Source organism: Artemia franciscana, chromosome 7 (genome assembly GCF_032884065.1).
Source record: "Artemia franciscana chromosome 7, ASM3288406v1, whole genome shotgun sequence".
NCBI lineage: Eukaryota > Metazoa > Arthropoda > Branchiopoda > Anostraca > Artemiidae > Artemia > Artemia franciscana.
In genome coordinates, this window is record NC_088869.1 from 60409109 (window position 1) to 60423802 (window position 14694).

The following is a 14694-nucleotide window of genomic DNA, read 5'->3' on the forward strand; positions in this document are numbered from 1 at the left end:
CTCTTCGGGGAAAAGTTCTTTTCGGGTTCAATAAAGCAACTAACTTCACAGCCAAAGATTATATCAGCCAGCAGTTCTGCAATAATTCCTTATTACAATAAAATCTGAAGGGGAAAATGATAAGATGATTCCTGAAGAGGAGGAAACAGAAAATATTTTTTGCCTGGTATAAAGTTTCCTTTCCTGAGGACACAGAAGAATTACAAAAGACAATCCCATAGAAGAAACTTGAGCACGTTCTATTTTACTGATTTCTAATAGAAACATTTTTCCACTTGAACTGGAAATGCGCCTGGTATTACCATGACTTGGCCCTATTTCACGGTGAAAGACATCGAATTCAAAACAAGTCTGGGAGTTGAGAAACATAGAGGGAATATAAAATTAGTATGCCAGAAATCCATTTTTATGTCTGCCTTTTGAGCATTTTAACTAGAATTGGATTCTAAGTCTTGGGGCTTTTTGTTATCAAATATTTAGTGTTCAATCTGAAATTTCTTCCTCATCAAAAGCCACATGCAACTAATAACTTATATGCCTTTAATGATATCCCCTTTCTGCCTGACCCGCTTCACGGACGTTCTTAAGATTGACTAGTATTGACTAATAAACTTATTCCCTCATTATTAGCGATGGCTGGTGGAATGCTTGTGCTTAATCTGCTATTGAACTTTGTTTATCGTGCTTCAAAAGCTGGAAATCGATTCAAAAATCAAACAGTTCGTGGTAACGAACTGTAGTAAGGAGCGACCCGGCTCATTAGTAAACGAAACTCTAAAGAACAGAATTTTGATGCTAAAATATACATCAAAAGAATCGGATTTTCATGCTGATTTTAAATATATAAGTTTCATCAAAGTTAGTCTTTGTCATCAAAAGTTACGAGCCTGAGAAAAGTTGCCTTTTTTGGAAAATAGGGGAAACACCCCCAAAAGTCATAGAAGCTTAACGAAAATCACACCATCGCATTCGGCGTATCAGAGAACCCTATAACAAAAATTTCAAGCTCCTATCTACAAAAATGTGGAATTTCGTATTTTTTGCCCGAAGACAAATCTTTTCCCAGGGGTCATCGTATCGACCAAGTGGTCCTAGAATGTTGCAAGAGGGCTCATTCTAACGGAAATGAAAAGTTCTAGTGCCCTTTTTAAGTGGCCAAAAGATTTGGAGGGCACCTAGGCCCCCTCCCACGCTCATTTTTTCTCCAAAGTCAACGGATCAAAATTTTGAGATAGCCATTTTGTTCCGCGTAGTCAAAAACCATAATAACTATGTCTTTGGGAATGACTTACTCCCCCACAGTCCCTTGGGGAGGGGCTGCAAGTTAAAAACTTCGACCAGTGTTTACATATAATAATGGTTATTGGGAAGTGTAGAGACGTTTTCAGAGGATTTTTTTTTGGTTTTGGGGGTGGGGTTGAGGGGAGGGGGCTATGTGGGAGGATCTTTCCTTGGAGAAATATGTCATGGGGGAACAGAAATTCAATGAAAAGGGCGCAGGATTTTCTAAATATTACTATAAGAAAACAATGAAAAAATAAACATGGAAAAGTTTTTTTCAATTGAAAGTAAGTAGTAGCATTGAAACTTAAAACGAACAGAGATTATTACGCATATGAGGGGTGCTAAAAATACTTTAGCATAAAGAGCGAGGTATTTAGGAGGAGATAAATACCTCGCTCTTCATGCTATAGTATTTTTAGTAATTTTAACCATTTATTCTTCAGCCTTTCTGATTCAGGGGTCATTCTTAAAGAATTGCGACAAAACTTACGATTTAGTGTAAAGAGTGAGGTATTAAAGAGGGTACAAACCCCCTCATATACATAACAAAAATTTAAGAATATAATAGTTTGTTACGTAAGTTAATTCTTAAGTTACGTATATTTTTTACTAATAAAAACATTCGTTAAAAATTAAAATTTATAGTTGCATTTTTATGTAACCGAAAAATTGCAGGGTAACTAGGCCTCCTTCCCCATCCCTTATTTCTCAAAATCGTCTGATCAAAACTAAGAGAAAGCCATTTAGCCAAAACAGGGATTAATATGCAAATTCCATTTTAATAATTTATGTGTGGAGATAATATCAGGAGAGCTATTTTATGTGTGGAGAGCTATTAGAGATAATATCAAACCGCTAGTTCCACATACAATCATGAACCACGAATCAACGACATATTGCTTGGGGTTCACGTACCTACACCAACTCTTTATTTATCAATAGCAAAATTCCCTCAAAATTGGCTTTCGCCTTTGTAAAAAGTGCTAGTGGAATTGAATCGTGTACAAATGCCCAAATGTTTGGGCTTTCATACCTTGTATGTAAAGTAAATGGAATTCCACTCTACAATTTATCCTTTGATAAATCCTATAGAACCCTATATGAATTGACAATGCAATCCCCAGATCCAGATTCGCAACTATTTAAAAATAGTATAACTGATGCATTGTTTGTAAAAACTCATGGTATCATTGTAATGGACTTGTCTGGTACTCAACATTTGAGTATTGTCCGAATGGGCACTGTGCCCTTTGAGTGTACCTATGCCAAACCGTTGGTGGAGAATATAGCATTAACCTCGTTAAATCATTGTCAATTCTATTGGAAAATCACCCCTAATGGCAGTCTTCTATATGACGTGACACCATAAACACAAATCAACTAATCAATGCATTCAACTTGAATCCCCGCATGTCGAATTACAAATCAGTTTGCGTAGTCTCGAATTTTTTGAACATAGTCAATGGGTTAACAATACCCTCATCATTGTTAACAGTAGTCGGTCAACTGTAAAGAAGGCACATTGGCTGTGGATATTTCAAACAGCGAAGCATATAGAGTTTTTCGATCCTCTTAGCCTGTCGTATACATTCTACACGCCCCACCAAAAAATTTTTTGAGCAAAGTGGAAAACATATCACTTTAAATCGGATGCGAGTACAAGACTTATCGGACAATAGCTGTGGTTTTCATGCACTGTTTTATTTTATATATCTATGTCGTGGATATACATACCCTGAATTTCTTAGTATTTATGTAGACAATCCTTGATTGAATGACTTTCTAGTTGAAAATACCCTTTCCTACCTTTTTAATATAAATTGAAGTCCCTAAGAGTGAAACACTTCAAAAACATTTGTGTAAAAAATTTATTGATAAATAAAATTTGTATGTACAAAAAAAACCCTTCATTGTTTAGATCTCTTCTTCCACGTATGGGTAATCATCGGTAAAGATAAGTGGTGGTAGCTCGACAAGATGCAGCTTATACTCATTTTGGCATGCAAAGTCAGGGTTCACATTTTTAACCATATAATTTAACTTCGTTTTTATTATATCTCCTTCTTAAAGTCCTAGTAAAGTTTCCCACTGATCACATTTATCATTATGACAATTGGAGCATAGGAGACCTCTAGTATGAGAGTCAAACCACCTTCAAAACAGGAGCAACGGTTTTTAATTTGCAACACATATCCTCTATACGATTTATATGGATTGCAAAATCTACACTTTTCGTCACAGTTTCAATAATAATACAATTCTCACAGCATGACCACCTGCCAAATGTATACAAACATAATGGACATGCGTAAAACATTTTTCAGTGTTGCCTGACTCACTGCCAAAGCAAATCTAACATGTTATTGATAAAATAAATGTCTTCTAGGAGGAGGAGCCATCATGTGACGTCATTTATCATATCGATTAAACTTATTTAGAGGGTTGATTTAAACGCCCACTTATTTGCGGTATGAATCTAGGTAATGTTCAATAGCAAATCAACAACATCACTTTGTTTTGTTTCGATTAGTAGGTCAGTAAATGGAATAAATACATCTGGGCCACGACGTAAAAGTTTCATACAGTAGTCCAAAAATGGACACTCATTTTTTATTATACCGTTAAGCTTTCTTTGAGATAATATTTCCTTTGAATTGTTAACTATTGAAAATCATCATTTAGAATCAAACATTTTCCCAAAGTCACTAGTTTCCGTACGAATTTTATTTCTTAAGTCCAATTATTTTTAAACTTGACACTCTTACTGCCAATTATAAACAACACAGAATAAAGACTCACCAATAAAATATACAACAAGAAATAACAACAAACCCATTCCTTTTTTAGATAATGATCCAGATCATCGTCTTCAATATACTTCACGAATACATTTAATGTATATGCATTATATTCATTTTTGCAGCAAAACCTAACTGTTCTTTCAACTTGAATTTGCTCAATGCCAATACATATCATAAAAACAATTCATCCCGTTCTAGGGTTAGCCAATAACCCTTTGTATTTTCAGCTGCTACGTTAGGTACTCTAGGTTTTATTTTGCCATTGCTAGGGGCCTTCAAGTTCCAATAGTCTAAAAGCATCTATTACTAAAGAATATGCCAAGGATAATATTCTTGATGTTGAAACACTGAACTCTTTTTGAATGCTGAGGTATTCAAACCATCAGATCTAACGAATCACGTGTCGTTGACCTTCAAAACCTATCTTTCTGGATTATAAAGGTCCACCAGAACCAAATCAAGTCAAGTGAGGTTATGTCATCTGCACAAGTAAGAATTGGACTAAGATAATTTATTTGCAACCGGGGATTCCCAACTTGACTAACGAACCCTGAGCCTTAACAATTCAGGCAAGATTACGTAAAAAAAACCTGCATGTTGACGAAAACATTTGCATAAGTAAAAATACAATTCCTATTACGCAATAAACAGTTGAACTATACCATTAGGTAACAAATGGGTGTGCTATAGTATTACTTAAGACCCAGGTACGCGTAATAGCGTCTTGAGGGGCTAGCAGCTCCAATAGTATACTCCCTATCTGTGCGCTTAAAGTATTTGGTCATTACTGTTATGATGGTGATTTTTATGTTTTGAAAATAAAAACACACAGCTTAAATTAAATTTTAAATCATTAAAGTGCAGAAAGGAAGTTTCAAAGCAGCATTTAGTACCGACCGTAAGCTCATATGGCACTTGTGACGAGGCCGGAAGAGCCAAGAGCTCATATGGCATTAGCTCTAGAAAAATTGTAAGAATCAATGGATTGATTTAAAAGGAAAATCAAAGCCTTAATGCCGGTCGGGATTTAAAATAAGAGCTCTGAGACACGAGGTCCTTCTAAATATCAAAATTCATTAAAATCCGATCACCCACTCGTAAGTTAAAAATACCTCATTTTTTCTAATTTTTCCTCTCCCTTCAGCCCCCAGATGGTCTAATCGGGAAAAACGACTTTATCAAGTCAATTTGTGCAGGTCCCTAACACGTCTATCGATAATCATCGTCCTAGCACGTCCAGAAGCACCAAACTCACCAAAGCACTGGACCCCCCTAACTCCCCCAAAGAGAGCAAATTCAATTCGGCTAGGTCAATCACGTATCTACGACATTTGCTTATTCTACCCACCAAGTTTCATCCCGATGTCTCCACTCTAAGCTTTTTCCAAGATTATCGGTTTTCCCCTCCAACTCCCCCCAATGTCAACAGATCTGGTCGGGATTTGAAATAAGAGCTCTGAGTCATGAGTTCCTTCTAAATATCAAATTTAATTAAGATACGGTCATCCGTTTTTAAGTTAAAAATGCCTCAATGTTTATAATTTTTCTAAATTACAACTCCCCGAACCCCTATAAAGAATGGATCCGTTCCAATTATGTCAATCACGTATCTATAACTTGTGCTTATTCTTCCCATCAAGTTTCACCCCGATCTCTCCACTGTAAGCGCTTTCCAAGATTTCCAGTTTCCAAGATTTATGTTTCCCTCCTCCAGCCCCCATGTCCATGGATCCGCTTCGAATTGAAAATGGAGCATTTTAGACATAAGATTCTTCTGTATATCAAGTTTCATTAAGATCCGATCACCCATTCGTAAGATAAAGATATCTCAATTTTCACGTTTTCCAAGAATTCCGGTTTCCCCCTCCAACTCCCCCAATGTCACCGGATCTGTTCGGGATTCAAAATGAGATCTCTATGGAACAAGATGCTTCTAAAGATCAAATTTCATTAAGATCTTATCACCCGTTCGTAAGTTACAAATACCTCATTTTTTCCAATTTTTCCGAATTCCCCCCCCCCCCCCAAATCCACCAAAGAGAACAGATCTGGTCCGATTATGTCAGTCACGTATCTTGGACTTGTGCTTATTGTTCCCACCAAGTTTCATCCTTATCTCTCCGCTTTAAGTGTTTTCCAAGGTTTCCGGGCCCCCTCCCAATAACGCTGGATCCTGTGGGGATTTAAAATAAGAGATCTGAGTTACGAGGTCCTTCTAAATATGGAATTTCATTAAGATCCGATCACTCCTTCGTAAGTTAAAAATACCTCACTATTTCAAATTTTTCAGAATTACCCCCCCCCCCCACCCCAAACTCTCCCAAATACAATTGATCTGTTCCAGTTATGTCAAGCACGTATCTAGGACTTCCAATTATTTTCCCCACCAAGTGTCATCCCGATCCCTCCACTCTAAGCGTTTTCCAAGATTTTAGGTTCCCCCCAACTCTCCCTAATGTAACCAGATCCGGTCAGAATTTAAAATGAGAGCTCTGAGACACGATATCCCTCTAAGTATTAAATTTCATTACGATCCAATCACCCTTTCGTAAATTAAAAGTACCTCATTTTTCTAATTTTTCCAATTTAACAACTCACTCCCCCACTCCCCCCCAGATGATCGAATCCGGGAAACAACAATTTCTAATTTAATTTGGTCAGGTCCCTGATACACCTGCCAAATTTCATCGTCAAATTTCATCGTCCTAGCTTACCTGGAAGTGCCTAAACTAGCAAAACCGCGACAGACAGACCCACAGAATATGCGATCGCTATTTGTCAAATGGTAGATACCAAGTGCCATAAAAAGCCAAAACCTAATGGGAACTAGTTTTGCATAAGTAGATCTTTCAGTCCAATGCACAGTATAAAAAAAATCAGATAAGTAGAACAAACAAGGCATAAATTATTTTTTATTAAAGTTTTTTAAATTGTGCTGAGCCACACAAGTTTTATTATTACTATTTTTTTTTATTTGTCGAAGACAACCTTTAATATTCTCGCTTACCATTTTCCAATTTTTTACCATTTTGGTGCCTTGGGTTCCAGCAGAGGGGTGGGGGGGATGAAACATCCTCCTAAGGAACAAGAGGAAATTGCAAAATGAACAAAAATAAGAAAATGAGAAATATATCCTTTTAAATCTTGGTAAAAATAAAATTCCCGGAACGGCTGCCCCACTGGAACATTCTTAGCGTTGATCATGCAAGAAACTAATACCTGTTGTGAGAGCTTAGCCATATCCACTGGTTCAATTTGTTTTAATGATGATAGTTTTTCCAGTCTCTCTCTAGCTTGTTGTTCAACTGCTATCACGAAAGCATCTTGAACATTTGAATTATTTGCCAAATCAGTAGCTGAAAAAATGGCACATATTAATGCTGTTCTTATATCTAAAGCTAGTTCATTTTTCTGGTAATAGTGTTAAACGTAAAATAGTAAATCGGAAAATATCACTAGAATCGTGCACTTCTGACTAAAAGCACCAAAATTGATGAAGATATAGACCAAAGCACGGGGAACCCAATGGTGACGAGAAGCACGACTAGCGGACGCTTGAAAACAACTTCAGGAGCACTCGTTTACCGGTACAACTTCAAGCACAAGTTTACTAGTCTATCTACAGACGCATCAATACTTCTTACAATCGTTTTAAGATATGGAGATTTAAATGGTGGCTAAACAAAAGATGGCTAAACAAAAGGTGGCTAACTGAAGCGCGCAATAGAGCACTAAAAAGCGCGTAAAGTGCAAAATAGAATCGCCTATTCAATGGAATAGAAAAACTGTCAAAACCATTCTTTAGAGCACTAGAGGTTCTTTGGGCGCTCAAAGCATGCAGAAAGCACAAAACTGATGGAACGTTTTGAGAAACTCCGGAAAAAGTAGAAGTCTGTATCAAGTCGAACGATTGCTCTATAGCGCTCAATTACTCTATACCAAAGTCGAAATCGATCTTTTAGATGGCCAAATCAAATTCGGTCTTATTTGCCAAACTTTATATTGGCTACAACACCAGAAGCGCTGACTTGGAAGAGCTTTCAAATATGAGCACCAGCCTTGAATATCCCCCTCGGGGAAGGAGGGAATTTAATTCCCTCCTTCAATATCTCATCAGGGTAATCTGAGATCCAGCAGGAAGTCTGATATTGTAATTCTGTTCACAGGTTATTCTTCTGAAGTTGTGACCGAGAAACCTCACGCCGATTCCAATGTTTTTGATGGTGCTGTCCTAGTCCACCTTATAAAGCCAAAACGCAAGATGTTTGGTGAATATGTTACAAAAGAAATCTGCCAAAGCCTTGGTAAGCAGTTCACAAGTGAAACACAGCGAGTTGACGTCGTCTTTGACGTTTATAAGTCTGACAGCTTGAAAACTTCTACACGAGAAAAGCGCGGCAAGGCTATGTGTCAGACAAAGGCTGAAGAAAGAACGCCAATTCAAAAAAACCGGAATAATTTGTTTCAGTGTTCAGACTACAACCAGAGCCTATTCAAGTTCATGGCAAAATAGATTTGCGACATTATTGCCTATCATTTGGTTGTAGTGACTTCTGGTGATAGTGCAAGAAGTAATGTTCCAACTGACTTGGCTAAAATTCATCCTACCAACCGCGAAGAGGGGGATAGCAGGATAATCCTACACTGCCATCATTAAGCGTGCTGCAACACGAAATTCATCACTGTCAGAACGGTTGATTCAGACGTAGTTGTTCTGCTCATCGCAAAGAACTTTCTTATTTGCGTTGATTAACTGTACGTAGCTGTTCCGCCACATTCCTGTTCACGACACAGTAACTGCACTGGGCGAAGAAAAGGTGTAGTCGCTTTTTTTCATACTCTAATTGGCTGCGACACTGTTTCCCTATTCCTGTGGCATGGCAAAGGAGAATTTTGGAAAGCATGGAAAGCGAACAGTGCCACAACACCAGTCTTCAACCACCCGTCTTCTCCTCTTCAAGGGCTCACTGAAAATAACTTTGCACACATTGAAAAGTTGATTTTGCTTTTATATGACAGATCCAGTGGTTAAAGAGTCGGTAACCAGGCTGAGGAAGTATCTATTCACAAAAAAAGGATCACCCATAGACAGACTTCCGCCAACCCAGGATGCGCTAAACCAGAACATTCGGCGCGCTCACATCCAAGCCCAGGTACCGTCCAATTCTCATCTTGCCATTATTCCCAAAAAGAACCCAAAGATTATGGATGGGAAAAGACTAGCAATCGGCTTTGGGCTCCCCGATGGTCAACCCTGTCCCAAGCTACTGTCGCCTGTCATGAGTATAAACGATGCAGTAAAAAAACAATGCTCTGAGCTCTGCAACTGAAAGAGAACCTCACTTGAGTGCACCGAGTTATGTTCTTGTAACGGGTCCTGTCAAGTGTAATGAATTGTTATTTATTACGTATTTTGATGTCCCTTTGAAGGCTTAAGCCTAACTTAGAATCTCGGTTCTTCAACATGTTATCTGATATCTCAGTGACGTACCATATTATGTCATAATCATTGCCTTGTTCTGTATTTCATTTTCCAATAACAATGACAATCAGGACAGGTTAGCTAAAGCAGAAAACAGAAATGGCCTTTTTTGGTTGTGCATCTCTAAAAAAGTGCCATGGTCTCTATGTGTGTTGGAAATCCTTTATTTTCTTCGTGTCATTAAGCGTCAATGGCTCTACTGGACGCTCTAAATTGCACTTGGTATTGCATAATTGATGTCCTTTCGAAATATCGCTTGTTTCAAGAAACTAATGTTTTGTAAATTTTTCTGTTTTCGCGCCTGAGGCAGGCATTAAGACAGGCCAGGACCGTACTCTACAGATTCACTTTCTTTTCAACATCGCTCGATTCTCGGTATTTCAAACCGTGTTCTACTAATTCTGAACTTTCTGTAACAAGCAGATGAATTTTAAGCTTTTAGCGCACTTTCCAGGAATTGCAAATGTGCTATAAAGCGATCGCTTGACTTTCTACCTGTGATTATTAAGTTTCCCATACTTGTACTATATTACCACTTTTTCCAGAGTTTCTTCAAAACTTTTCATCATTTTTTACGGTTTTTGCGCACTTTTGAGCGCGAAAATTTGCGCTTTGACACACAGACTCGAGCTGTTGCTTGTAATCATCGGACTTATAGTGCTCCAAACTATGTTTTTGCCTGTTTTGGTATTACATGGAATAGGCACTTCTATTTTACGCTTTACGCTCTATTTTTATCGCTCTATTCTTAGAATGGTATTATTCGCCATATCTTAAAATGTATATTCAACGATTTTGACGCTTCCGTAGAAATACTAGTAGACTTGGACATTTTTAGCGCTTCGGGCACTGGTAGAGATGCCTTAGAACGTCCGCTCGACGTGCTATTGGTTACCTTTAGCTTTCCCGTGCTTCAATATATATTTCCACCAAGTTTGGTGTTTTTTCACCAAATTTGGTTTTTTTTGCACCAAATTTGGTGCAATAATGAATAAATATTGGTGCAAATTTGTTGCAATAATGCATCAGATATTTGGTGCAAATAATGAATAAATATTGTGATTTTTTTTTTCAAAAAGAAATAGACTATTAAGTCAGAATGACAGAAATATCAAATTAATCGATTGTTCAAGGCAGAAAAGGAAAAAATAATGATAGAATATTAATAAAACAAAATTTACGAACAGTACGACAAGATAATTTTCTTACAAAAAATTACTGACTAACAGAACTATAAAAATATTTGTCCGCGCCAATCGTATTCACAAAGCTATAAAAAACAACAGTAAAGCCGCTCTGTGCTGAGAAGACGCAACTGTAGAAGCTGAATAACAATTTTATTGTTTTAACCTTAAACAAAAGAGAGAGCAAAATACAAAATAAATTTGGCGTGAAAAAATACTATTGTCGGATCTTGCCACCGATAGGCTGTCCGTGCTATCTTTTTTGTTTTTTGTTTTGCCTTAAGAAAGGGATAGGTCCGTTAAAAAAACAAAAAAAAACAAAAAAAAAAAAAAAAAAAAAAAAAAATAAAAGCTTATCAAAGTAGGCTATCAGTACTGTCTTATTTTCTTTTAATTTGTCTTGCCTTAAAAAGCAAAATAATCCACTAAAAAACACTACCGGTCGAAGATTACCCAATTAGGTAATTGTTAATTACCTAATTATATAATTAGTTAATTAGGTAATTGTTAATTGTAAATTACCAATTAGGTAATAGTATTGTTTTTTCTTAGAATTGTTTTCGGCTTAAAACAGGAAAAAAGTCGCGGAAACACACGACCGTCAAAGCTTACCAGCGCTAAGCTATCTGTATGGTTTCTTTTATGCCTAGAAAAGAGAAAAATCGGTTGAAAGGAAAAAAATTATTACTTTTGACACTTAGTATTGGTTTACGTAGTTTTATCTTGAAAGGTACAAAAAAAGAAATATAGGAATGTTTGATAGGAAAGTTAAACCTATTAATATTTTAAGGAAAAGAAAACATAACGAAAAGCAACAAACTAGCAGTCCAAATAATAATGCCATAAGATTTTGCCATAAATGTCAATAGATTTTAATGTAAAAAAAAAAAAGCAACTAACTAGCCAAAGAACCTATCGGAAGATAGACATAAAAAAAAAAAACAATAGTTTTCGCTCTTTCCTGAGGACCATAAATAAGAAGTTTGCCTGTTTCTCTCCCTCAAAAAATTTGCAACCACCCCCCCCCAAACGCAAAAAAATAGATTCATTTTGAGCCGCTAATCGCGATACAAAAAAGGATGAATATGACAAACTATGCATAAATTTGTCTCGTTTTAATAAAGGCTATTGAGCATATCTAATCTCTCTAAATTGCATGGTATATTCTCTTGTCTTTTGGCGTAAATAAGGAAAAAAGAAACCAAAAAAAAAAGGAACAAAAATTTTAATGAAAAAAGGGACGATAAGGACATAAGGATAAAAGGGACCAAAATTTTCATAAAAGCTGTTGAGCATATCCAATCTCTTTAAATTGCATGGTATACTTTCTTGTCTTTAGGTGTAAAAAAGAAAAAAAGGACCAAAAACCTATAGCAACAAACAGGTTATCAGGTTATCAAACAGGTTATCGGATTTCAGGTTATTAGGTAAACAGGTTTACTAGTTTATCACAACTATAAATATCTTTGGCATTTAAATATTTCATTTATTGGAAAATAACTGACTATTTAAATTGTAAGTTCACCCTCTATGCTGATTTTAGTAATTTCATCCCAAAACCAACTCGCAAAGGTTGTGAACCCCTCATTGCAACTAGCAAATGTTGCAAATCCCTCATCGCTGAAAATGATTGTAGCCTAACAACTGATTATTACTAACATGTCCCCTACACGTCTTACCACTGGAACCAAATTGGTCTTACCATCAAATACACCGGAAACAAATAATAGGTACACCAACTAGCAAAAGTTGCGAACCCGTCATTACCGAAGATGACTATGAGCTAACAGCCGACTGTTGCTTGAAAATCGCCTATATGTCTCCCAATTGACATCGGCCTATTTTTGGTTTCAGTGTGTACCTTACTATTGAAGTTGTCAACCCCTTCAAACTTTCAAACTGGTATATCTCATGAAGCAATTTTTTTTACCAAAAAATGGATGACATATATTTTGATCAGCTCATCAAGACCTATCGACTGCCGTTGAAAAAAAAATCTATCTGTTTTAGTTCAAAAGTTGACTTTTTTGCCGTAGGCGAAGTTTCTAACGTCATCACTTAGAAAGGAGCAAAGGATAAACTCGCAATTTCTTTAGCAATGAGAACTTTTAAAGTTTAAGAGGCAAATCTGATAGCATTTCTCTACTGCAATCCAAAGTGCGAAAAACCGAAAGATAAACTCAGCTGAAATTGCGAATAGAAATGGGTAGAAAAAATAGATTTTTGGCCCCAGGCAAGAGTTCTACGAAGCTTTCTAGAATACAAAGTCATATTCATCAATCCAGCCTAAGGTCCACACTTTCCGTAAAAACTGCAGAGGTTAGACCCTTACCACTTTCTAGGAATAAGCTGAAATCGGGGTGCTAGGAAAAAAAAACACACGATAAAACCAAAGTGTTGCTCTCGCAACACAATCAATGCATAGTGAAAGGAACATTCAATTAATAAAAAAAAAAAAAGACAACACAAATTTTTGAGCTGGGAAACAACTATAAATAAACTTGTGTTAATTCTAGTACGTTTAACATGAAAAAAAGGAAAATAATGTTGACAAAATTCAAGGCCTTATCGAAGGGGGCATTACCGGATTTCAATTTCCACCCCAAAAAATTTTGTCAAACTAATAAAAAGCAAAAAAATACAATTAAACAAATTTTTAGTACGTTAAGTAAATATTGTTTTGTCCCCTCCCCCCACCCCAAAAAACAAAAAACAAATGCCCTCACTTCCCCCAAAATAAATCCTGGATATACCCTTAAAAACATCTATTGTTGTCAATTAGTACTGCAGATTGGATTCAAATTGAATTCAAACAGACTGAAATCAAAGAAAAGAAAGTCAAGCTTTATCTAACACATTGTCAAAAAAATATTTTTGACCTAAAGTAGTAATTACTATTAAAGAAAAAATCATCAAAAATACAAAAAGGGCCTTTTGTTCTAAGTAGACTTCAATTCTGTTTCTTAAAAAATGTTGAAGTTGATATTTTAGTTCGTTTTCTTTTACTATCTTTTTCTGGGTTGAGTAAGGAATCTTTCATTTCAGCCCTTGGCTCTTTCCTTGGTTGTCAGAAAGAGTTAACTCAGGCCTAATTAGAAAGCTTACTTCTGCCATAGCTAATAGATAGAGGTACTATTGACAACTTTCCTCTAAATTTTCTCATCAAATCCCACAAAGAATTTAGCTTTCTTAGAGGCCTACATCATCAGAACCGCAATATTCCAACTTGAAAACTAATATTTCCTCCTATCCCCAAAAATAACCTTGTTCATCAAATTATCTTTACAGTGGATTGTTTTCAAAGGGGAAAATGAGGGTTAATGAAAAGGAAATTATTTGTAATAAATGCTTCATGATGAATAAAGATTGATTGTGGCTTAAAAAATTCAAAATTTGGAGTGGATGATGTTTTGCAAAGGTTGCCAAGGAAAGCATAAAATTAGGCATTAATTAGTGTCAGCTCCAACCGTTTCATAATCTTGAATGTGAGCTTTCATCATTATATAGTAAAGTATTTTGCTCATTGCCTCATACTATTTATTATTCCTTTCTCATTTTGTGTTTTCTTTTTTTTTTGCTTTTACTATTATTGTCTGCTTCTCCCAAGGGCACAAATAGACATTAGCTCCTTAAACAAGAAAACATTTTTCCAATATGGAAAAGCAAATTTTTATTAGGAATATATATATATATATATAAATATCCTCCCCTCGAAAAATATCCCCCGGGAATTACCCGTGTTGAAAATACCCCACGGAAAAAAAAGCGCAAAATACCCCCCCCCCTCTGCCCCGTGGAAAATACGGTTTTCCAAATATGTGAATTATATTTTAGTTTTGTTTTCCTAGTTTCGCTGACAAGTACAATGGAAAGAGAAAAAGAGGAATTTTCACACCAGAAGTATCTTAAAAACTTAGAATAAACAAGAGCTAAGAGCTCATAT

The 14694-nt window shown here is 36.2% G+C and overlaps 1 protein-coding gene across 1 annotated transcript in view; it reads right to left on the reverse strand.

Annotated features, from left to right (window-relative positions):
- The window catches only part of LOC136029559 (protein PALS1-like), a gene marked incomplete in the record, with an annotated part of 254054 nt that overhangs the window by 90659 nt on the left and 148701 nt on the right, over positions 1-14694 (reverse strand). The window contains 1 exon segment of the mRNA XM_065708038.1: positions 7305-7441. Coding sequence (XP_065564110.1) covers positions 7305-7441 — 137 coding nt within the window.